At 47.9% G+C, this 25016-nt stretch overlaps 1 protein-coding gene across 2 annotated transcripts in view; it reads left to right on the forward strand.

The window, feature by feature from the left end:
- PUS7L (pseudouridine synthase 7 like) overlaps positions 1–25016 on the forward strand; it is a 32966-nt gene that overhangs the window by 2933 nt on the left and 5017 nt on the right. For both annotated transcript variants that reach the window (XM_078610495.1, XM_078610497.1), the window contains exons 3-8: positions 25–376; positions 647–806; positions 4442–4646; positions 6287–6385; positions 16456–16537; positions 20245–20555. In XM_078610495.1, the coding sequence (XP_078466621.1) occupies positions 25–376; positions 647–806; positions 4442–4646; positions 6287–6385; positions 16456–16537; positions 20245–20555 (1209 nt within the window). The remainder of the gene's footprint in view (positions 1–24; positions 377–646; positions 807–4441; positions 4647–6286; positions 6386–16455; positions 16538–20244; positions 20556–25016) is intronic.

The raw sequence follows: 25016 nt of genomic DNA on the forward strand, positions 1-25016 counted from the left end.
ACAGCAGACACTTTTCGGCCGCAGGTGACGGCTGACCCCGTGTACGCGGAATTCCGGGGTCTCGTTTCGGAGGAGGAGGCCGATGGCTTCTTCCGTTTCGTCGACGCCAAGCGAAGGGACGCCACGTTCACGTTCCTCGCCGACTCGCAGCGGGCACGCAGGGCGGCTGTGCACCACGCCGTGACGCGCCACTTCGGCAAGGTCCTGGAGACCAAGAGCTTCTCCGAGGCTCGCGGCGGCTGCGGTGGAGGGCATTGCACCAGGATCGTGGCTCGGTTCAAAGGGGGGAGGGCGCCGAGCAAGAAACGCAGGGGCGCAGATGTCGGGGCCTCGGGGAGCGAGGACTTGGATTTGATTGACGGCGGCGTCTACACCGGTAAACTGTTTGTCTGTTTGAAAGTCAACGGTAATTTTCGCTATGTCGGAGATATGTTGTTCACCAAGTTATTCCCCTTTAGTCAATCAAGTCCTATATCAACCAGGTAATGAGTCATTTAAGACTGAAAGTCTTTTCATCGTGAGGGTTATTTGGCCATATAATGGTGAGTGCGGGTTGGTTAGCATAGCTAACGGCATGCCTGTCTGTCTGTCCGTCCTGTAATACTTGTACATACAGGGCTGTTGTGACTGTTAATGTGCCCTGCAGTGTTCACTTTGCAAAAGACCAACATGGAGACACTGGGAGCGATCAGCATGCTGGCTTCAGAGCTGGGAGTCCTCCCGAGTGACTTCAGTTACGCTGGCACCAAAGACAAGAAGGCCGTCACCTTCCAGAGGATGGTGGTTCAAAAAGTGACCCCCAGCAGGTACGCCGATGTGAGTTATAGGCCGGGGGTGAGGAACCTTGTTCTTACCGATTGTGCTTTCAGGTTCCTTTGGCGGGCAGCACAGCAGCTGACACGAAAGCTTGGCTCATGCAAGGACTCTTTGTACGTTGACAGTGTGCACGGCACTGTTTAAAAGACAAAAGTTGGCTGAGCGTGAGAACGTATAAACGGTGTTGCTCGGTCGAAAGTAATCCCTTCTAGTACCCAATTAGTGCAGCCCTCGATGCCGACGGAGCAAATACAGCAGTCAAGACGGAACGGAACAAACACGAAACAAACATAAACGAGACGAAACATGTTTATTTTAAATTCAGTCATGAACCAGGATCGTGACATTGAATCGCTGTGGGGTGAATCGTTACGTGGGCTGTTCATTCCAGGAGGAGGCAAAAACATTGCCCCCCCTGACCTTGAAGGATTTGGTCCCTCGTCGGAGAAACCCAGCGAAGGATTAATTCCGTTCGTAACGTAGTTTGCCTGCCAGTGTCGCACGTCGTGTCCCGGGTAAGTTGGGTGAGTTTCCTCCTCATGGCATGGGTGTGCAAGTTGTGGGATTTTGTCTCTGAAACATGGTTTTACCATGTTAACCCTTTCTCGTTCTGAGACGTCTGCAAGTTGGTGGGTGGCTTTCGTTCACCGCTGAATCTCGGAACGCGCAAGCGGTTAGCGCTAATTTTATTTAGAGAGGCGTAGCGCCGTTGTTATAAAGACATCGTACTCACCGCAGAGAACCGTAGCGACACGACCACACTCTACGACAGCTGGCGCAAAACTGTGCCACGCCCTCCCGCATGGCCTTGTGGGAGCCTCGGTACGTGGTCCGACCTGAAGTTATACCGATAAAGTTTTTTTCTTCGTACGCGTACATCATCGGAATAGGAAAGGGTTAAGAGCCTCTTCGTTAGTTCCTAATCTCATTTGGCCTCGGGACTTCAGTGCTGTCCAGTATCAAATGGTATCGGATTGTCGGCACAAAGTGACGTGGGGAACGGATGTAATTTGTCGATCCATTGCTGAACGATGGCCTTGCCTGCCATCTTGGTGAGTGGTGCACAACTATACTTCACCACGCTGGTCATTGCTAGTTGGTGAACCATGGGGACTCGGGACCGGCTCAGATGTCGCTTGTCACGGATGTCAGCCTTTGTCAGATAACAAACTCGGGTTCGGTGGGTTCAGAGTGTTGTGTGGGTGAATAACCACTGTAACCACCAGTCCAAGGGACAGAGAGACATACTTAAAAAAAAACTATAAAATTTAAATATTTTTATTTAACCAGGTAAGGCCCACTGAGATAAACAGCTCTTTTTCAGAAGCAGCCTGGCCACAACGAAGTGGCTTATCACGTGGACATTTATAGCAGCCAAGTACTCTTGAGTGCATGTTTATAAATGCGGAGGGAAAAACCGGAGGACCTGGAAAATAATCCACGCGACCACGGGCATCAGGGTCAGGATTGAACCCACGACCCCCTGTCTACCAGGCGAGGTAGTTAACATCTCGACACCGTACTTTAAGTTCTATGCAAATGTTTCAAAAAACCTCCGCCACACACGTGACAGGTTTCATTTCTGTGCGACCATCCGTTCATGGTCTGGGGGCAAAATCGTTTGACGCCCGAAATAAAACGTGCAACAAATCCCAAGTGACCGTTTCACGCACCAGCTCAGAAATTGTGTACGGCAGTCGACACTAGATGGAGCAATACGACAGCCTTTTACTTGATGCGCATTAACCCATACAGAGTTAGGTGTTTAACGGTGAGTAAATACTCTGTTTCATACCTAGAGTATTTTCGATGTAGATAGAATCCAAATTGGTTAATGAGCACAGCCTCCAATAAGTACACACAGTAACCACTTATATCTATGGGAACCTTTATGTCGGTATCAATATGATGATAAGAGAATGCCAAACGGCGATCAGCACAAATACAATGCAAATATCAAAGTATTGATAGCTCGGGTGAAGCAGTTCTTTGTGGTGATACAAGGCCATAAATGCTGCTCTCTCTGGTGTAGACCAATCAGTTTTAAAGACAATGCAAACAAACATGATTACCAAATCATGTTTGTTTGCATGATTTGCCACAAGCACGTGTAGTTAATGCAAACACGCGGTCATGTAATTGATCATATTTTGCATATCGTACCTGAAGTTGAATGTATTTAGATTGTGCAATGAATTTACAGTAATCATTGATTACTTGTTCAGCTTTTTCCATACATGGCTCCTGCATTTATATTGTAGTATTCAGAAGGGGGGTAGAGCCCTGGGCGTAATGGTTTGTACGCTGTGCTGTGAACCCAGTACCCGGAGTGTCCACGGATGCACCAACCTGCGCTCACCTGCACGGTGAAGTATGGTCAAACAGCCCCCGTGAACGACACGGAATGGGGGAGGCATTCAGACAAAAGGCTGTACAATATGATGTTATAGTTTTTATTGTTCACGAACGATAATCTCCTGGGTCACGTGGGATTAGCTCAGCGTTTCAGCGTCAGTCACTGAACATGGAACCAGATACTTCTTTACGGCAAATGTTACTGCCACGTTACACGTTTCAAATTGTATCACGTTGAAAACAAATTTCTTTAGAACTGCTTTTTTTGTGTTCAGTGTATTGTCTTTCCTCCCGCACCTCCAATGAACACGGTTGGCGATGTATGGTGTGAAAGAAGTCCAACATACATGCGCGTGTCATATATCCTACCATGGAAGGAACATTTGATTTCACCAATTTTTTTAGTCAGATTCCATAAAAAATAGACATTGCTATACGATCGCAGGCCTGGTTATTTTTTCCCATTTGTCAAATGTGGTTTCGGTTTTACTCACGCTGGCGACGCGACCTCCTGCGGCGCTCCTGGACTCACGCCCCAGAGGTCGCCCGTTCCACTCCATGCGCCGGCGCGGCAGTTTTCAAACGACGGTGCACGTTTGTAAAAATCACCCCTGCCTGCCCATCTCTGTTAAAGCCAGCAGAATCGATGGGTTGCGCCTGCACCCAGTGTGTTCAGCGGGTCTCGCGCGGTGGGCTAAAGTGTGGGTACGAGAAGAGGAGGGCAAATACCATCTGCAGGGGCTCTCTAAGGCTCCCTCTCGTGGCACGGGAAACTGCTTGCAGGGTTGCACCTTTAGCTACTAAGTCTAAACTAAAACTATATACTAAACTTATAATATAGGTTTTTTTTGGGTTAGATCGCGTGAATATAAATGTATCGTTAAACCCGCCACCACCCGACACAGCCAATTAATTAGGTTTGTCACGTAAATACTAAACTGTTTTAATTTTACCAGGTAAGGCCCACTGAGCAATATGGCTCTTTTTCAGAGGTGACCTGGCCACAAATGGTTGCTCAAAAAAGTGGCTGATCACGCGGAAATGTATCGCAGCCAAATACTCTGAACGCACGTTGATTCTCAATGTGGAGGGAAAAACCGTAGGACCCGGAGAATATAATCCACGCGACCACCACGAGGCGAACGTGCAAACTCCAAACACACAGGCGTCAGGGTCGAACCCGCGACCTCCTGCGTACCGGGCGAGACATTTAACGTCTCGTCGAGAGTAACGGCTGTGCCGATGTCAAGTTGACCCCTTTCCTCGGCAGGTTGCAGGAGGCGGCCGCGAGGCTGGAGGCCAGAGGCCTGCGCGTGGCGGCGGCGTCGCGAGCAGCCCGCCCGCTGCGACTCGGCGAGCTGTGGGGGAACCATTTCCGCGTGACGCTCAGAGGCGTCGGGGCGCCCACAGCAACTCCACAGCCGGACGACGCTGCCGTGCGGGACTGCGTCGAGCGAAGCGTGCGCGGCGTCGCGGTGAGTGTCCGGCACGTCGCCGCTGCCGCACGTCGCGTGTAAATAAAGCACTTTAAAAATATACAAATACAAACTTTTTTAAATTACCTTACCGGGTAAAGCTCACTGAGATATTAACGTATTCGTCAGAAGCGACCTGGCCCACAAACGTATTGCACGAGGTGGGATGAGAAGAATGAAAAGTCTGTATGTATGTATGGATGTTGAACTTCTTTCGCACCGTACGTAGCCAACCGTGCAAATCGGAGGTGCGGGTGACGGACACCAAACTAAAACGCAAAAAGCAGTTTTAAAGAAATTAGTTTTCAATATGGATTTAAAAGTGCATAGCTCCAGTGGCTTCCTAAAATCAGAAGGTTGAGCGTTCCAGACGGCCGCAGAAGTTGCATCTGAAAGCGTGCGATGCGGTGACCATCTTTGTTTTGATGGCTAATCAAAAACCGCTGCGAGGATGGTTTATGCTCCTTGATGAGATCAGCAAGGTAATGTCATTCATTTGTGGCAAGCACTTTGTGTGTGCACTGAGTGCGACCTTATCATATAATCCGTTCAGCAACCGGAAGCCAATGCAGCTCGCCGAGCACTGGATGGACACGCTGATAAAATGACGCTCACGCATCTGCAGCCCGTTTTGTCAATGCACTGCCGGGTTGAGGGCCCAGCCAGCCACTACCTTGCGGGGCTGTGAAGGATATTTGACCGAATGTCACCCACGCTGGTGCGTACGGATTTGGTGAAGGTGGTGAGAAGTGTAGAAGAGCAATGGATATTACTGCACGGCCCTCGATTCCCGCAAAGCCTACCGCAGCTGTGCTTTGCGCGTGGTTGTCACCAATACAGGCGCTGTCCGGGCTTTCACGTTTTTACCCGTCGCTATGTAACGTGTGTGAAAAATAGCCTTACAGCTCATCGGATTCTTCCAGTATCAATAAATATTTTGATTCCGATAAATCTTGCGTAGCTTCCAAAATCATGATGTTTATTTAGACTGGAGGAATCCATTGAGCTATTAAGTTATTTTTCACAGATGTACAGTCGGTGATTCGGTCATTGGCAAACATATAACACGTAGACTTTTATTTACTGATACAGAGATTCTTTGCAACAAGAAAATGTTATGGAAGCCTTGCTGAGTCTCAAGATTTTCACACGGATAATTTGTTTTTATTGAGTAGATATGTAATGGTGCAATGGTTCATTAGATGAAAATGTTTTCCGAAGTTTACGATGTACGTGTTAAATTGTGGGCATAAGTACAATTTGCTCTTGATTTGTATGTGTTGCGCTTAATTGGTTCGCATAAACTCTAAAGCTATGCAGCCATGAGATTAGACATGCACCATTATTTATTGTAGAGTTGAATCGCAAAGCCTGAATGGTAACACGCTCATCGTTGATAATTATGTTTGGAAGTGGGAACAAACTGGTTTGCCCAGAGTAATCCCACTCGCACAAGGGGAATAGACTAAAATATCAAATAGATAATCCAGTAACCGACTTTCTGAACTGCCCATTTTTACGCGTGTTTAAGCATTCAACATGGCAGCTACCTGGAGGTTGGATGATGCATTGAAACTGATAAATATAAAACCACGGAATGAAAATTAAGTATATTTTTACTCGTACGGTTGTGCATTTAGGAGCATGGATTTATCAACTATTATGGGCCCCAACGATTTGGAGCAAGCCAAAGCGTCAAGACGGATGATATTGGCAAACATCTGCTTAAAGGCGAGCTGGTGAGTGTTTATTATTCAGCAATTTCACATTGGCGACTTTTTTTAATGTATAATTTAATTTATCAAACGTGACATACAGCGATAGTAAAGGTTACTGTCACGTCACTTTATGGAAATGATCACAGTACGGAATCACAAAGAGATGGAGTCACGTAACATTCAGCAAATACGTACGGGCGTGTAAAACATGTAGGCGTGGAAAACATATACGCACGTAAAATAACCTGCGCCGTCCTGCCTTTAGCAGTTTGTGTTCAAGCAGGGATGGACCCGGCACTCCTGTCCAGGGAACAGTCCCACACCGGAGATAGAGAGAAACATTCCATTCTACTAATCTGGGAGAAAGTAATTCGCTTTGTGAGACCATTTGCAGTTGCTCACCTCCCTTCGTATAGAGCAGGGGTGGGGAACCTTTTATCTGCCAAGGGCCATTTGTATATTTATAACATCATTCCCGGGCCATACAAAATTATCAACTTAACAACTAGCCTGTTATATTTGGTCAAACATTTAATTAACTCACCCCTAATGCGATGGCTGGAACTGCTTCTCTTTGGCGAGGCGTGTGATGTTAGCTGACTATTGATGATGTCGCTACTCACAACTGCTTTTCCAGGTTTGCTCCTAGATTTATTGAATTTCAAGTCCCGCCTGCGGTTGCCTTGGCAGGGCCAGACCCAAATGATTTCGCGGGCCTTATACGGCCCGCGGTCTGAACATTCCCCACCTCTGGCATAGATGCATGCAGATGTTCTCGAGCTGTCACTAAATAATTATATATTTAACGATTTTTTTCATGCCAAATGTTAAACTCTGGTGGACTTTGTTCCTTCGATTCTCATGGTGTGGTGAGACCCGAGTTTTGAGGTTCGCACGTCATTTTGTTTAATCAGTGAACAGATAGTTCGGGGATAGCTGCATTCGCAAGATGGGCCTGGGCCACCAGATTGACAAAAGCAGCAGCAGCAACATAGCAAATATAAATTACAGCAAAATATCAACACGCCACAGAATAAAAATGAAAATGCTGTATTAACATAAATGATTAATATATAAAAAATCAAGGTCCTGTATAGGCAGTTGGCTCGGATAAATTAAATTCCACAAAAAAATCATAATATATATTTGGGTTTTGCTTGTACTGGTATGTAAATAGACACGGATTCATGTCAGATGAAATTGCCCGTTAAGTTATTGTACAGAATCGACAAGTGGTACTGACATTGGAAGGCCCAGAACACAGACTTCCAAGATCGGACTAAACGCTGCTGGCCACGTGGTTATAGTATTGAATCATTAGCCCAGTGGCCAAATCTGAAAAAAACGATTTGGAGATACTGCTCCCCACTTTGGAACAAAACACAAATCCTATAATCGTTTCCAATGGTTGTTTAAACCATTTAGAGCATGAATTCTGATTTCCACAACCAACGTTTACCGATCACCAACACAATTGTCTTATATCGCAACAATATTGATTGTGTTTAGAGGGCTTCGACGGATCAGATCAAGTCCGACACGGCTAAATATATTGAACATCTGTGCACGGCCAAAAAGGGTGTTCATATGTTTGATGAACCGAGCGGGAGCATTTGTAGGACTACTTGGGTCCAAAGTAGATGTCATTTGGTCCCAAGCCTCCTCACGATCTCATGCGGAGAGACTTTCCGGATGAGAGGCCGATCGTATTCCTCGCCTGGTATGAATTCTTGCCCTAGAGATACCGTTACATGTCTGCACGCGGATGACATTGCATACGTGCAGTGCAATGTCACGATATCCACCCGTCGTCGCTTATCAACCGTGACCAATTAACCACCCACACCCGGTGCAGTATGTGTGTGTGTGTGCACTGTGTAAATATCGTTTTCTATGGACGTTCGACACCATATCTGATCTTTTCACACATCCGCCCGTGCCTCAGTCCCCAGCGAGTCCGACATGAAATTGTAATGTGTTTTTTTAAGTGTGCCTGCCATTATTTTAGATTAATGTGCTTATTGAATATATCCGAGTTTTTTTTTTTTCCGCCTCTTTCTGTCTTGTTAATTCAATTGACTCCCTTTTGATAGGCAACATGCCCGTTGCGTTACATCTGGTAAATGAACGTAATTGCTCGTATTTTTTGCATTCGCCCATGCCGTAAATTCGCATTTGAACGTTTCTGCGTCGAAGGTTAATTCAGTGTCTTGAAATCACCTTGATTGCTTGCCCTCATCGGAGTAAATCTGAATTCGTCTCATGCGCAAACGCCCCACTGAAATTCGTCTTTTATAGCAGTGCTGGACATAGAGCGGCGCAACGATGGTTGTCACACACGGGAAATGTATTTCTAGCTACAGACAGCCAGTAATGGATTGCACACTGGTCCTGTAGTTGCTTTGATATCACTTCGAAACTCTGGGCAAGTTTCTCAACCGACTATTGCCTCCGTTAAGTTTTTTTTTTATTATCTCCCATTGTATAGAGCCCTACACATTACCCACAAAAAAACATTTTGCACGTGTTTGCATCCCTAATACATCTTGCCAATTCTGAATAACATCAGCAGTTGGTCATGCGTTGTTGTTATATACTCTTGAGTTGGAAAGGCCAAATGCAGCATGCTGGGTTGTTTTGTTTATAGATTTAGCGCACTCAAAGTGTGGCCCATTTTTAGTTTGCTTTGTGGCACCTCGCTCAAGCCGCCTGTGGTCACATGGTATGGGTCGCAAAGTTAAACTGGCAGTTAGTGAAAGGCATAATTTGGTAAGCCTGACTTAATTCATCACAGGTCCTGTTTGACAAAGACTTTTATTGCTGCCAACTGTATATTAGCTGTAGGTAGTCTGTCTGGCTTGGATATGCAAGTGAACAAAACGATGCCTGCCATCAAATTAAAATTAAACAATGTTCTGGGAATAGCTGTGCGTGTTATGCGTGCGGTAATCACGCTAAAGTATTTTCCGTGTGCTATATGCAGGATGAAATCGTTTAGCGCTTCGCATATCTTGAATCTGCGTGCTTTTTCACATCATGTTACTGAGCAGTGGATGTTTAAAGTCCTTTTACGCAGCAGTGCGCAGGGAAAAGTCACACAGCTTTTTTAAAAATGTGTACCATTGCAGTTGTGTGGATGGCTTTTGGTTTAGGAACCTCGGTGTTTGTTTCCGTAAATATTTCCCAAAAGAACGAGGCTTCGCAAAAATAAACGAGGAGGCATTTTGTACTTTTAATACGTTTAGATACAAAGTACTCAAGGCCAAAATTGGGCAGTTGGTGAGGCAAATTTCAGTGCTTGATGAGCTAGCAAGGGAGCAGGGGAGAGCAGGTGTTCGTATTTTTGTTTAATGCGACACACCGGCCAGACTAAACACAAATACGGAACTTACGCGCGCTCCGCCTAATAACCGCTATAATTTTCCACTCGTGTTTATTTTGCGCCGCATTGTCTTCTCGGTATTTGGCAGCGCGCTCGTTCGCGAACTGCGCGTTGGCATTTTGGTTCGGCGAAACCTTCGCGGCGATCTCCTGGGATGGCAAAACGAACCCCCACCACCACCACCACCTCCGTATAAGCGCCCCGTGCATTTTACCCTCGCTTGGCACAATTCTACGAGGCAGAGCGCGCATGCACGCACACCCCGGGCACTCGACACAGCGGCCGGGCCGCCCCTCGCACCAGCTCCCCCCTGCCACGGGAACGTCCTGCTCGATTGTCCCGAGCGCATTCAGGGTCGCCGGGTGTGCGCCGCGGCTTCTTGGTGAGCCACGTCGAGTGAAGGCAGCGGCCGTGCCACGGGCGTTGAGAGTTTTGCCGGAACCCCACCGGCAAGTGCGTGCGGGTTAAATGCCCGCCGGTTCGCGGACGCCGCCCGTTATTTAAATGGCGAAATAAACGGCGGTAAAGCTACCGGCTCGCTCTGATTTGAAGTTTCTCCGTCTGGAACGCCGCCCCGCGTGCCCGCCGCTGCACGTTCACGGGGGTCAATCTACGCCGACTTTCGAGAGAGACTTAAAGGCCCCCCCCCCCCCACAGCCCCAACCTGTTTCGCCCCGGCTCTCAAGCGACACTGATCTTGGCTCCACGCCTCAGTCACGGTCATTTATCTCTTTGAAATACTGCCCGTGTTACAAATTGCATCATTATTATTAATGCATCGTTTAGCCTAAGAACAGATAACCGTGAATATATGCATCATTACATGTCTACTTGTGACTATACATTTGTAATACAATGAAAGTTTAGTGAGTGATATCTGAACTGTTCTGGGTGGTGGCGTTGGTTTGGCCCTTCCCCAACCTGCACTGACCAGCACGGTGAAGTATGGTCAAACAATCCCTCTGACCGATATGATGCGGGGAGACCGTAGCCCATCACCTCCGATTAGTACGGTTGGCTATGCACGGTACGAAAGAAGTTCAACGTACATACATCAGTAGTTGACAGATGGCTGGTAAATTAATATATAAAATGCTAACATTCTATTTTTTCCTGCTTCATGGTAAAGCATAGTCGTATTTATGAAGTGTTGCTGGCAGATACGAGTGTTGTTGTCACATGATTTTGGTCCGTCGTTAGATTAAAAAAAATGTTTTTAAAGATGATTGGCTGTCGAGACATCATGACTTTCTCCCTGCAGCGATAAGCGGAACTCATACCAAGCACCGTTTCATGTATCCATTTAGAGACGAAATAATGAAATATTCCACGGGCTTGTCGCCAATTTTTCACCAGTAACACGCTCCCGAGAATCCATTATCTTATTTTTAGCCCTTTAATCGGCACTTTAACAAGAATTTTAAGTTGGGTAAATATAAAAAGAGAAGCCAAATAGTTTCTGTAGCATTTCACTGTGGTAAAATTATCCTCTTTATTTATTTTTGCCAAATATGTCGGTTGTCTCGTGTCTCCCTTTTTCACCGCAGGTCCATTTTCTTTGCATTCCAAGAATTATTTGTTGCCACAGCGAAGGAATTGGTTACCGACATGCCGGCCATTTCAGCCGGAGTTCAAGAGGCGGCTGATGATAATCTCAATGGGCCAGCCATATTAACGTGCTATTGACCTTTGAACCAGTTCTCTAACCCTGTCGGAAAAAAGGGGAGCTGCGTTGTTAAAAAAAAACAAGGCTGCCGCGGAAAGCAAAATACTTTTTTTCTTTAATTAGCGGCCGCGCTGCAGCTAATTTTTCTTTTGTTCCAGTGGCTGGGGGGGGGGGAGGGAGGCAAGTGTCAACAAAGAGTTTCCCGCTGAGCTGTACAGGCCCGGACGTTTGATTAACATTTTGGCTTCACGCCTCAGCAGACTTGAGCTGCTCTCCTCCGTTGGCTCGGAGCAGCGACGCAGCTGAAGGGCAGCAGTGGTGCACGGGATTCGTTCGCGTTACCCGCTCCGCGATTCGCTCCGCGTGCTCTTGTCGCTCGCTCGTTCACGAATCAAATTCGGACGATTTAAAGCTTTCGTGACAGCAAGCAGCCGTCCTCAGGTGAAGAAGGACGGCTGCTTGCGTTTGTGGCCGAAACATCGTGAGAATAATTTTATTATGTTTTATTATTATTATTTAATTATTTCCCTTCTACGTGACTTTACCGAAAGAACCAAGAAGACAAATTCGGACGGTTTGTTATTATTCTTTTCAGAATGTGGCTCCTCATTTCAGGTGAATTATTTCAACACAGCCTTCTTTGATATTTTCACCTTTTTGAGTTCAGTTCTTCTCAAGCGTCGGAGTAAGCGGTGTTGTGGGTTGTGATCCTGGTTGGGGTTTAGAAAAAAAGAAACGGTACTTTAAACTTGTAACGAGGACAATATTCACTCACTCAAAGAGCGAGAACGACTCAGAGGCATGGGGAACGACACGCAAGTGTGGAAAGCAGCCGGGCGGTGAGCCAAATTCCCACCCAAGATCTGCAGTCCTTTATATATCAAGGTGTTATCGGCCAATTAACGAGTGTTTACTTGTTTGAGGTAACTGGAGCACCTGGAGAAAACCCCCGTGTGTGTTGTCTCAGGCCAGTAAAATGGATACTACTTTGAGGAGATGTCAGCAGTAGTAGTCGTATGGGCATACTTGTCCGAATTTCCATGACTGGTTTATGGCTCTTTAACAAAATGAGATGTGTGCATGTTGTGGTTATAAATGTACCTGCGTCTGATCGGGTTATAATATTTGGTTTGTTTCACTCACTTGATCGTCCATCCACAAAAGACAGGGGTGATTTGACTCGCGATATATTCATGCAGAGCATTGCCTAATCATGTAATCACCTGTGAAATGGCCATAAAAAACTCTGTAACAGTCTCCCCAAGAGTGTAGTACATTGTGCACTGCTGCCGTAGCCAAAATCATAAAAAAATTACCCACATTGCACAAAAAACCCAACAACGTGATCAATGTAAAATATTCTTCGCTGTGGTATTTGAAAAAGAAACAAACCGCGTATCTCATCGTGTTCCTGCACGTACTTTAATAACTCGAAGAGCGATAACCGAACCGAACTACTACTTCTACAAGAAAACACAAGCGGTTTAATAACATTACATTTTCCACGACACCCAATCGCCCTTGTGAACACTCTGCTGCTGACGCACACTTTAATTTCACTGGGCCGCTTATCGCCCTGCTTAATTCGGCGGGAGATTAAGTCCGTTGCCGACTGACGGCTCTGTTGGCACGGCGCTAGGCGCCCGCGCGGTCTGGCCGGTACCGTCACGGCGGGAGCTGTTAACCCGTTCGGGAGAGAATCACGCCGCACGGCGGTTTTGCGTTCCCCGTTCCAGCGCGTCGGGGTGCGCGCACGTGCATCAGGTGTGCGCGGATATTTATTTATTTCGCGACCAGCATCTCCGTAATTTCTGCATCGCCCCCTTCCCCACCGTTTGTTGAGAGATGAGAGCCATGCCGACTCAATGGGAGCTGGCCTCATCTGTCAGTGGGTTTAATGTGTTTTGGGTTTGGAGATGGCCCGGCTTGGCCTTCAGGGATGTAAGCCCTCAGCCGATTTCGTTGCAGTCACCTTTGTGGAATGAAAGAGCCATCAATCTGTCTTTTGCCCCATCGCCCCGTACCACCACCTTCTCAACCCTGTCCCTCCATCACAGACTGACAGCCAATTCTTAAGTAGCACCTTGTAACCCAGTGGCAGTTTTTTTAGTTTTTACTCAACTAGGTTCACATCAGTTGGTAATCAACGTGTTATTTGTGCACAGCGTTTATAATATTGTACATGTTTATTCACACGTTCTTCTTGGGCATAGCCTAATATAAAAAAAAGTAAATTCCTTGTCTGTGTGAACTTTCATGGCGAATAAAACCCTTTCTGATTCTGATTAAACATATTCTTTGGTTCTTTCGGTAAAGTCACGTTTCGATCGCAACACAAGCAGCTATCATCAGGTGAGACAGCAGTTCTCCTGCTGCCTCACCTGATGACGATTGCTTGTGTTGCGATTCAAGTCAATATTAAGCATGTATTATTTAATACGTTATACAAGCATTTATTGTGTATATTAACATAAATATATAGCCATGTCTATGATTTTTTTACTTATATTTTTTTGATTAGCCGCTGCAGTAGTAAAGTTGCAAATGTTCACCTATTACAGTTAAACAAAAGTCTTACGCACATGTAACGTAACGACCACCCAGCAATGTGCGTTAACTACTAACATCCATTGGTTTGTCTCCGGCCACGGTGAGCTGCCTTGGCAGTAATGTACCATTATGAATATCCCAACGCGTTATGTCATCGAATAAACTCCCCAGCCGTCATCTTTCCGCCGTCGTTGTTTGCGCCCGTGTTCTTTTCCATACTCCCCCTCGATCCGTTCGCCTTTGGCTGGCAACGGCATCCGAATTCAGCCTCTCGAAGCTTCGGATCGGCTTTCCAAAAGCACTCCGTCCTGCTCTGGCTGTGCCTTGTTGTTTGAGTGTGAGGCCAACATCAATCTTAAGTGTATCCGTCGCCAATAAACATCTGTTTCGTTTAGTGGGCTCCCACCGACGCAAGTGATTTTTAAACGCGTTTTCAACGAACGTGCGCTCAACTGGAACGCGGCTTTTATATTCACGTTGAACGGATTAACGTCGGTGTCGCGTGAAAGGTAAAGGTGCAGCCGTGCCTGCGAAATCTTGCTCTTAACGCCCGCTGGCAGAAGCACGTCCACTCCACGGAGCTCTAGGGAGCCGTCTCCGGAGGATATTTTGCCTACTCTTCCACGCTGTTAAGGTGTCTCAGAAGAAGTGGGGAGTACCCACGGAAAGTGTTTGATTTGTCCATTTATGAAGCGATGACATGGATTTCGATTTAAAGCTTTCGTGACTGCAGGGATTCATCTTCTTGGTTCTTTCGGTAAAGTCACGTAGAATGGAAAAAAATTAAATAATAAAAAGAAAACATAATAAAATAATTCTCACGACGTTTCGGCCACAACGCAACGGACGGCTGCTTGCGTTGTGGCCGAAACGTCGCGAGAATAATTTTATTATGTTTTATTTTTCTTATTTTATTTTTTCCATTCTACGTGACTTTACCGAAAGAACCAAGAAGATGACATGGATTTTAAGAATCGTGAAAAACACACTGTGCCACGTTGTTTTGGATTCCTACTCTGCGTTGGCCACATGTCTCGGAAGAGGTGGGAGTGCCCACACTTTACCCCACCACACTCGACCTGCCAAGCAGCTTGCTGATGTTACCCATTGATATTGTTGGCTCCACAGGTGGGGGTGATGTAAGGATTGCCAGCAGATCAAACTGGGGACCTCCGGAATGCAAGTCCACTATGGTTACCATTTCACCACGGAATCATCTCCCATTATAAAGTTGTATTTATATGGAAGTTTTACTTCCTAATCTTTGCCATGATGGTGTTGTGGCTTTTTTTTCCACTGTGGTGCAGTGCCAAGTTCAGCCCTTTGAGCCCTTAACCGTGGCATCGATGGGTTTTTTTTTTCTCTCACAGCTGCCGCCTGCGATAATGAGCCTTTGTGAACAATTTGAGGAAGTTAATGAAGCCACAAATTGTGCACATGATTCCCTGTGAAGTCTCCAAGCCCTTGATTTAAAAGTTTTTGTTTCAGATTTTTCCAACCGTTAACTTGTGACATGATACCCATTTGCACACTTGATACAATTTCATGTTTTCAGTGCCATGAATTTGATTATGAAAAAGAATGAAAGCACAGTGCCTAAAGAGGACATCTTTTTAATCAGTGCATACTGCATTCTATAACATATATTTAATCAGTGCACACTGAATTCTGTGACATTTAATCAGTGCACACTGCATGCTATGACACACCGGTTGAACACGTGGACACTGGAAAAAGAAAATTGGGCAAAAACTGCAAGAGACGCACAAACACAAGCATTCGGAATTAAATTGTGAGCCAGAAAGAGAAACGTGGATCGGAGACAGAACTTGAGTTTAGAGACGTCACGTTTTGACTGTTACAAAGAGTAAGTGGGCTACTTGCGTAGACTAGCGTAGACTTGCGTAGACTAGCGTAGAATAGCGTAGAATAGCGCGTGTTAGCCGATGGACAAAAGCGGTGACAGAATTGCCGCTAAGCAAGGGGACGGCAGGCCCAAGAAGACATCAAATTCTTGATTTAGACTGCAGGAGGAATCCGAGGAGCTATAAAGCTCTTTTTGTTTCACAGACGTTGAGTAGGGGCGGGTCAGCAAGTTGCATGGAGATGGAGCGGTGAGATTAGCCCATGCGCAGGAGCGACACGGATTTTAGCATCGTACGTATTTATGTACGTTGAACTTTTTCCGCACCGTACGTCGCCAACCGCTCTAATCGGAGGTGCAACATGTCACCGTCCGTCACGTGACCACGACAGACCAGACAGCAATGATGTGTGGAGGTATTCATCCAGCAGTGGATCGATCATTACATGTTTAACATGATGATGATGATAATGACAATGATGATTGTTTCATGCCACCGCTCCAAGCTGTCTGCAAACGTGAACCCCAGGAGCACTTTCGCCTGCTCTGCCGGCACGCGCGTGAGATGATGACCAGCTGAGTTTTCCGTGCATCGCTTTCTTATCTCATCGCGAATGCTGCCGCTGCAGGACAAAGCTCTCAAGCTCTTTTTCACTCCGGAGGCAGGAGATGATGCTGTCAACCAGGCCAAAAGGCTCTTCCTGGAGACCGGTAGGTGCCTGTCTGTGATTACGATTGTGTTGGATACTCTTTGTTTGGCTTTGCTTTCTTTGGTCGGTGCCACTCGTATTGTACAGAGCTAGGAGCCGGCAACCAAAATAACAAGAGGGGACATTTTTTTTTGATTTCGTAAAGAAAAAATTAACCCGTAAAAACACTATAAATCCTTTATATGCGTGGCATCGGTTTTATTTTATTATTCATTTCTGTTTTTCTTGAGTAAGAGTTTTATTTTTATCACATTGGTATTTTAAATAAAATATGAAAAAATTTTTTTCCTAAAAAGTGGAAAATTTTGGAAAAAAATTTTCACGAAAATAAATTGTCACGCACAACGTGTCAGCTCGATTGGATCACGGGAAGTGGGTTAAAAAACGACCAAAATATTTGCACGGTCGTAAGCGCGCAAGCAAGCAAGCAAGTGAACTTAATATAAAGGATTAAAAAAAAACACCTCTGACAAGAGCCACAATGCACTGTGTGGTGAATATGAGAAGGTGATCCTTAATAAATAAAGTTCACGAAGCAGCAGTCCTTCACATAGAGCCCGACCCCTGGCTTTTTGTTCACTGCAATCCCTGGACTGAGTTCCCTTGATGACAGTGACATCCGCTGCATTGCAACCGTGTGTGTGTGTGGGCAGTTAGCGCACTGCGCTACGAAGCCTGTGACCCGAGTTCGATTCCTGCTCACGGCCAACACCAGTGGCCATTACCTGAACCGGTCCTGGGCCTCCCCGAGGTTGACTGATGTGATGCAGGAACATCGCCACTGGGGAGACAAAAGTGGCCGGCCGTAGTGCTGGGTACTCACCCCCTTGTGTGCCGTTCCTGCCTGCATAGGTGCTCGCTCACAGCACTTGCCCAAACAGTCTGTTAAGGCTATACGCGGGATCGTTGTCTTTGGGCTCTTAACATCAAAAAGTGAGTCTCGCAGACCTGTATTTTTGTCAACATGTGTGTAAATATGGGGGTGCATATATAGGTATTTGGGATGCAATGGCGGATTGGCTATCATGCTGTGCTCTGGATCCGGCAAGTTGAGTTCGATCCCCAGTGCATGGCTAACATCAGAGGCAAGTGATATCAGAGCCAGTCCTGAGTGTTCCCTGAGTCGACTTAGCCTTTAATGAGTACCTGCTGTGGTGAGGGCGTAGCCATTCGGAAACCGATGGATGGCCAGGCATGGTGCTGGCTACCCCGTTTGCTAACAGCACTTTCCCCAACAGTCTATGTAGGCTCGGTGGGTAATCTTTGTATAGCTACTAGGTATGTGCTTTGCTTGCATGCGTGTGTGTCTGGATGTACACTTAACACTCTTTTAACGCCTGCCGTTTGAATGTATGCCCTCCGTATCCTTAAGTGCACATCAAAAGCAGCCAACGCGTTTAACACAAAGCGCATGTAAGACATCATCCCGCCCCCGTGTTTGTGTGATGCATGGGGCACCCTCGCAGAACTCCACGGAGTCGTTTTTCAACAAATTTGGCATTTGTCAAAAAAAAAAAAATTGAAGGTGTGCAAATGCCGGCACGCTGTGTTATCTGAGACAGCCACACGGCGTTCCGCTGTGCTCTTAACAGAGCGTGCCGCGAACGTGCTCATATTACACAACAACAACAACACAACGATAACATCTTCCCGATGCTCTTAATGACCATTGGGCGGTGCTCATCTGCCCGGGTGGTCCTCAGCACGTCGAGGTAAATTCCACATTCCCGTGGCAGGGATCGGTGGGTGCCCTTTGGACATCCGCGGTTGTTCCTCGCCCCGTGAAGCCGGTGGTGCAGCCTCACCAGGTGGTGCTCATTTCGCTGATCCCGGAGGGATGATGGATTTGGTTGACCCTGGACAGGATTTGAACTCGTGACTCACACTTGGGAGCCCTGCTGCTCTACTAAATGAGCTGTATCCTGGCCACGCTACACCGACCATTTCTAAACTTCAGATCTCGTCACCCTAAGCGACATCCTTTCTTTTCTCTCTGACCATTCCCCTTGAATCACTTGCTCAATTAATTACACATGGGGGTCCACTTATAGATACCCCACCAAAATCATGTCTTTTAAAAATTATCTTAATTAACGTAATTTTTTTTTTACTCGTTCCCTGACGTCATTTGTCCATTGTCGTCACTGTGATTTGCTCACAACATTTGGCCATGCAAGCCTGGCTCTGTTGATGGGACACTCTTGATGTCGAAACCGAAGCTGTGGTTACTCGTCTTGAACAATTCCGTTGAAATTATGTTGTGCGGCTGATGGGTAGTGTAATAAATGTTTTGTCTTTGTTTTTAAGTGGAGATGGACGTCTAAAGCAGACACATTGTCCGCTTTTTTTCGTCATATTTTTTTAATTATGTCAGGTGCACGTGGAGTCGTGGCCGTACAGTTGTGATCCACCTCGGGCCAATCCAACTCATCAATGTATCTTGTGCCCTATCCTGACCCCGACGCCTGCTGTATATTTGGAGTGTGCGTGTCTCTCTCACCGTTGTCGCGTGGATTTATTTCTCCGGGTCCTCCGGTGTTTCCCTCCACATTTAGAAACGTGCGTTTACTTAGACCAATTAGATTATTTTTTGCCGCTATAAATGTCTAAAAGATCAGGCACTTTGTTGAGCTATCATTTGTGGCCAGGTTGCTTTTGAAAAATAAGTCAATACCTCAGTGTGCTTTGCCTGGTAGGATGTGGATGGTTTAGTTTTATTCGTGTTTGGGTAGCTTTTTTACTTTCATTATACTTTGCACTCCGATCGTATTTTTGTATTGTTGTTGTAACGTTCTTATCCGCCCCGATTGGAGATCTGCTAAAGAGAGCTTCATGGCTCATCGGCTTCCTCCAGGATTAATAAATATTCTAAATTCTTAACAACAAACATTATAATTGTACAGCTTGCCGCCGGTGTTAGCTGTGCGCTCGACAGCTACACGAGCCGTCCGCGGGCGTGTCTCTTGTACGTGGAAACGGATGTTTGCATTGCACCTGTGAGCCAGACGGGATGTAAGGGCAGGGAGACGGTCAACAGACGTATCACAACAGCGCACGTAGCATGAGAAGACAACTCGCCTGTGTGGAGTGTAAACATACCGCAGACCGACAAGATAAACTAAAAGTGAACTATTTTTTTTTTACCAGGTAAGGCTCACTGAGCTATATATAACCCTTTTTCAGAAGTGAGCTGGCCACAAATGAAAGCTCAATGGACTGACTCACCATGTGGAAATTTATAGCAGCCATAATAATAGTGGAGGGAAAACCTGAGGACCTGGGGAAAAATCCACGCGACCACGAGAAGAGAAACACGCAAACTCCAAATATACATCAGCAGGCGCCGGGGTCGGGATCGAACCCACGACCTCCTGTGTACCAGGCGAGGTAGTCAACATCTCCTAGCCACCGTGACGATGATGATGGGGAGAGAGACACGCAAACTCCAAATATACAGCAGCAGGCGTCAGGGTCGGGATCGAACACACGACCTCCTGTATACCAGGCGAGGTAGTTAACATCTCCTAGCCACCGTGACGATGATGATGGGGAGAGAGACACGCAAACTCCAAATATACAGCAGCAGGCGCCGGGGTCGGGATCGAACCCACGACCTCCTGTGTACCAGGCGAGGGAGATAACATCTCTTAGCCACCGTGGCACCCCCCACCCCCCCCCCTGCGAACACCCCCCCCCCCCCCCCCGCAGGCGACGCCAAGCTGGCCCTGTCCCTGATGCCGGTGCACAAGACGCGCGAGCGGCTGATGCTGCGCGCCCTGAACCGCTGCGGCCCCCCCTGCGGCGACGACGTCGGAGGGAGCGGCGGCGGCGGCGCCGGCGGGCGAGCCGCCCGTGCCTGGATGGCCCTGCCGCGCACGGCACGCCTCCTCTACCCGCACGCGTACTGCAGCGCGCTGTGGAATCGCGCCGCCACGGTGCGCGCGCGGCTCCTCGGAGTCCGGCGCGCGGCCCGCGGGGACCTCGTGCTGCCGGAGGGCGCCGGCCGCCGAGGGGACGCGGTGAGCGACGGCGGCGCGCCCGTGAGCGAACCTCGCCCGCTGTCTGATGAGAGTTTGGGCGACACGGTGTCTCGCAGATGTTGACTACCTCGTCTGGTGCGCAGGAGGTCGTAGCTTCGATCCCGACCCTGACGCCAGCCGCTGTATATTTGGAGTTTGCGTGTCTCTCTCCCCGTGGTCGCGTGGATTTTTCCCTCCACATTTATAATGAAGATGCTTTTAGAGTAATTGTGGCCAGGTCGCTTCTGAATAAGAGCTATATGGCTCGGTGGGCCTTATCTGGTAAAATATAAAATAGTTTCAGTTTAGTTTGTCTACTTCGGGATGTCCGGAAAATGCAGTGCCTCTTGGGCATATCCTCGATCACTTTGTACTATATGTTGATATCGAGGGAGTGCTGCGGTGTTGTATTGGTTATCACACTGGACGTGCGACCCAGAGGTCGCCAGTTTCGATCTCCCGGCGCGGCAGTTAAGACAGCGGTGCAAGTTTAATTAACTCAGCCCTCTACCCCACCCCCCGCCTTCTGTTCACCCAGCAGTATAGATCGGCACACCCACAGTGCGATTATGTACAATGTGGTTACTCCGTCCTCTGCCGAGACATCTAGCCAGCATGGAAGAGTAGGCCAAATAACCTCTTGAAGGAGCTCTCTAAGCCTCTCTCTCGCGGAGGCTCTTCCGCCAGCGGTGGCGTGAGCACTGCTGGCACGATATCTACAGGAATGTTGTGCAAGTCATGAATATTTGACAGGCGGCAGAAAAAGCCTCCGCCAACTCAACACTTGTGGAACGCACACGAGCCCGAGAACATTCAGAGGCCGTTGCACAGATTTCAGTGGGTTGTGCTGCCCAGTCCACCACACACAGCACAGGTCTGCCCTGCAGCCCAAATCATATTTACATCCATTCGTCCCTTTGAAGGATGTTCTACGTGGGCAACATTTTAGAAAAAATTACACCGCTCTCTGTGCAGGATGCCGTTTGTGAGCGGTCACGTGACGCTGATGAATACCTTTCTGTAATGAAAGCCAGCCCTTCGTGTCACGTCGGCACAAGCGCACGAGGAGTGGCCATTGGTAAACGGACACTCTTCTTCGTGTCATTCCCTCGAATGAAGATCTATCACTTCGAGGAAAAGTTACGTTTCCAGTCGTGGTTAATGTTGGATCTGAATTTGGCATCTTAAATACATTAAATCAGATTGTGTTTTTAATCCATGAGGCTTGCTCGAGAAATCATTGAGATGCGTTGTCTTCTGCTTTTGCCCGGATTTAGGGGGTCCAAATAAATGGGCCCCAAAGTGAACGTACTGTACCTCACAAATTTTTTGTAAAGTGACATTTACAAAAAATAACAAAAAATCACGTGCCCTACATTTAAGTGCGCGTAGTGGAAGAGCAACGCGACAAACCATCGCTGTGTGTAGGAAATAATTTGCCAGCCGACGCCAATGGCCATTTCACACATTGCAGAGAAGATGATTCCTTTCCACTTTGCCCATTGATTATTTCGCCGGGGTAAATGTTTACATTTTTATGGGACATTCGATCCACCGCGCGGCCATCGCTACGCTTGCTTACAGGCTCTCAGAGCTCGATTCAGTTGCGCGCCATGCGCCCACGACGAGCCCTGGGGAGGCACCCGTAAGAGGAAATGTTTTCCCCCGACCTCTGGGTGCCCGTTGGTCGTCTTTCAAGTGGCCGGGCAATAACCGGTGGGGCGGACGGACGGACGGTCGGTCGGACGGTCGGTCGGACGGGTCGTGTCCCCGGGGGAGGAAGGTCGCGGATGCATGGCCGCGCGCGTATAAGGCATTAGCGCTCGCCCGCCCAGTCGCTCGCTCGCTCGCTCGCTATACCTGGCCAGCCTTGGCCCTCGCAGCCACGAGGTGCGAGGGCCCCCGCAGGGGCGAGGGGGAGTCCGGTCCGAGGCCACGCGCGCGGAAAGCACAACCCGTGGGAAGGGGGCTGTGAAAGTGGAGACTTTGTAACTGCTTAATAACAGCTGTGAACCCGCCTGAATGAGGTCCTATCCACTTACAGGGGGGGGGGGGGAGGAATTAAGTTAAGGGCACCGAGAGGGTAAGTTTATGAGACACGCGCGGACTCTAATTTTTTTTTTGACTTCTGCTTCTCTCGGCTCTGCTTTTCTCTCATTGTGTCCGTGAGAGCCGTGGGCTTTTTTGCCTTCCCGCTGATGGAAGGCTACGCGACGGAGGGGGGGTGGGTGGGGGGGCAGCGTGTGCGTGCGCGGCGAGTCGCCACGCTTCGCGTTGGGAGAGCGAGAGCCAGATGCCTTTTTGTCGCGGGGCGCACGCGGCTACGGTAGAAATTTTTTTTTGTTCCTCCCGCGCATTTCCTGCACTTATCCGGAAAAAAGAAATTGCCGGGGCCCCCCGATCGCTTCCAACAATTACCACGGTCGGTGGCGTGCCCGCGTTACGTCAGCTGGGAATTGGGGCCCTGGGCCTAACCAGTTAGTCGGCACTTGCACACCCCCCATCCTATCGCTCTCCCCCACAGTCAATCCCCAACTCCACGTCACCCCTTAACTCCTGCAACCCTGCCACCTACTAAATCCCATAACCTCTCTGAAAAGAGTGAGTGAGTGAGAGAGAGAGAGGAAAAAGAAGAGACAAGACAAACAGACAGAAACCAAATCCCGAGAGGAAACAAGTTGCTGCACTGGTGGTGGTCGCCGGTCGAATTGGTGGGACGGAAATTAAGTGCAAATTCACTTAACAGCGTTTTCGTTCTAACAAAAAGAAGATTGAGGCGTGCGAAGAAGTAACCGCCGTGAGCTTTCATCTGTTTGCGTTACGATAGTTGTATTGGCACAGATGCCTGCGAAACGTACTTTTTTATTCTTTCGACGTACCGTATACGAGCGTTTTCATAACATTCTGTTCGTGACACGCGATTTGTGTTTCCTGCGGCTGCGTGCGGGCGGGAGCTGGTGTTGGTGTCCAGCTGCTCATGGTGGCACTCCCGTTTTTTGCCGTGCCGTTAAAATACACCAAACCACGCTGTCGTCGGCAAGACGAATGGTGCCTTTGTGTGTAACACGACCCCTTAACAATGCCTACATGAACAGTTTTCTTAATAGTGAATCGTGCCTTTTGTGCGTTATCGTGACCATAAATATTATTTACCCAGGGATTTCCTCGCTTAAGACTCACAACTCCTTTTCAGGAGGCTCCTGGCAGGTTTTCACAGTACAAGGCGATGCCCCTGCCGCGTGTGATCCCATCTTGAGTAATTTGCAGGTAAGGCCTTGCAGTCACCCAGTAGAGTCGTCTGGTAGAGTCATCTCGTAGAGTCATCTGGCAGAGTCATCTGGTAGAGTCATCTGGTAGAGTCGTCCGGTAGAGTCGTCTGGTAGAGTCATCTCGTAGAGTCATCTGGCAGAGTCATCTGGTAGAGTCATCTGGCAGAGTCATCTGGTAGAGTCATCTGGTAGAGTCGTCCGGTAGAGTCGTCTGGTAGAGTCATCTCGTAGAGTCATCTGGCAGAGTCATCTGGTAGAGTCATCTGGCAGAGTCATCTGGTAGAGTCATCTGGCAGAGTCATCTGGTAGAGTCATTTGGTAGAGTCGTCCGGTAGAGTCGTCTGGTGGAGATCATCTGGTAGAGTCATCTGGTAGAGTCGTCTGGTGGAGATCGTCTGGTGGAGATCATCTGGTAGAGTCATCTGGTAGAGTCATCCGGTAGAGTCATCTGGTAGAGTCGTCCGGTAGAGTCGTCTGGTGGAGATCGTCTGGTAGAGTCATTCGGTAGAGATCGTCTGGTAGAGTCGTCTGGTGGAGATCGTCTGGTAGAGTCATTCGGTAGAGATCGTCTGGTAGAGTCGTCTGGTGGAGATCGTCTGGTAGAGTAATTCGGTAGAGATCGTCTGGTAGAGTCGTCTGGTGGAGATCGTCTGGTAGAGTCATTCGGTAGAGATCGTCTGGTAGAGTCATCTGGTGGAGATCGTCTGGTAGAGTCCATTAGAGTCGTCCAGTAGAATCGTCCGTTGGAGTCGTCCGGTGGAGGCATCCAATAGAGGCGTCTGGTAGAGTGGTCTAGTCATCATCTGGTAGATTAGTCCAGTAGCATCCAGGAGAGTTGTCTGGTAGAGTTGTCCAGAGCGTTGGCTAGCATACCAACGGCGCGCCTTCCTGCCCTTCCCCTCTGACCTGCGCTAGTGTTGCCCGCTATTGCTAGTCCGTATCCTGCCCCCACCCCTTTACAGTTTGTCTGAGCAGTAAAGTGAAAGTGACATTTAACAATAATGAGAAAGCCATGCCCTCATTATGGAATTTATTTTAATTGGCCCGGTCATGCTACAAAAACCTCACGGTCAAGTTGGAGCCGTAGTGTAGGTTTAATCTTTGAGTTGCCCTCACCAACTGTTTCGTATTGGAGGTTAGAGACCTCCGGGGAAGTCATCCTCGTCGTCGTCTTCTGTGTTGCTTCACAGCA

Source organism: Lampetra planeri, chromosome 34 (assembly GCF_965212315.1).
Source record: "Lampetra planeri chromosome 34, kcLamPlan1.2.h2, whole genome shotgun sequence".
Classification (NCBI taxonomy): Eukaryota; Metazoa; Chordata; class Hyperoartia; order Petromyzontiformes; family Petromyzontidae; genus Lampetra; species Lampetra planeri.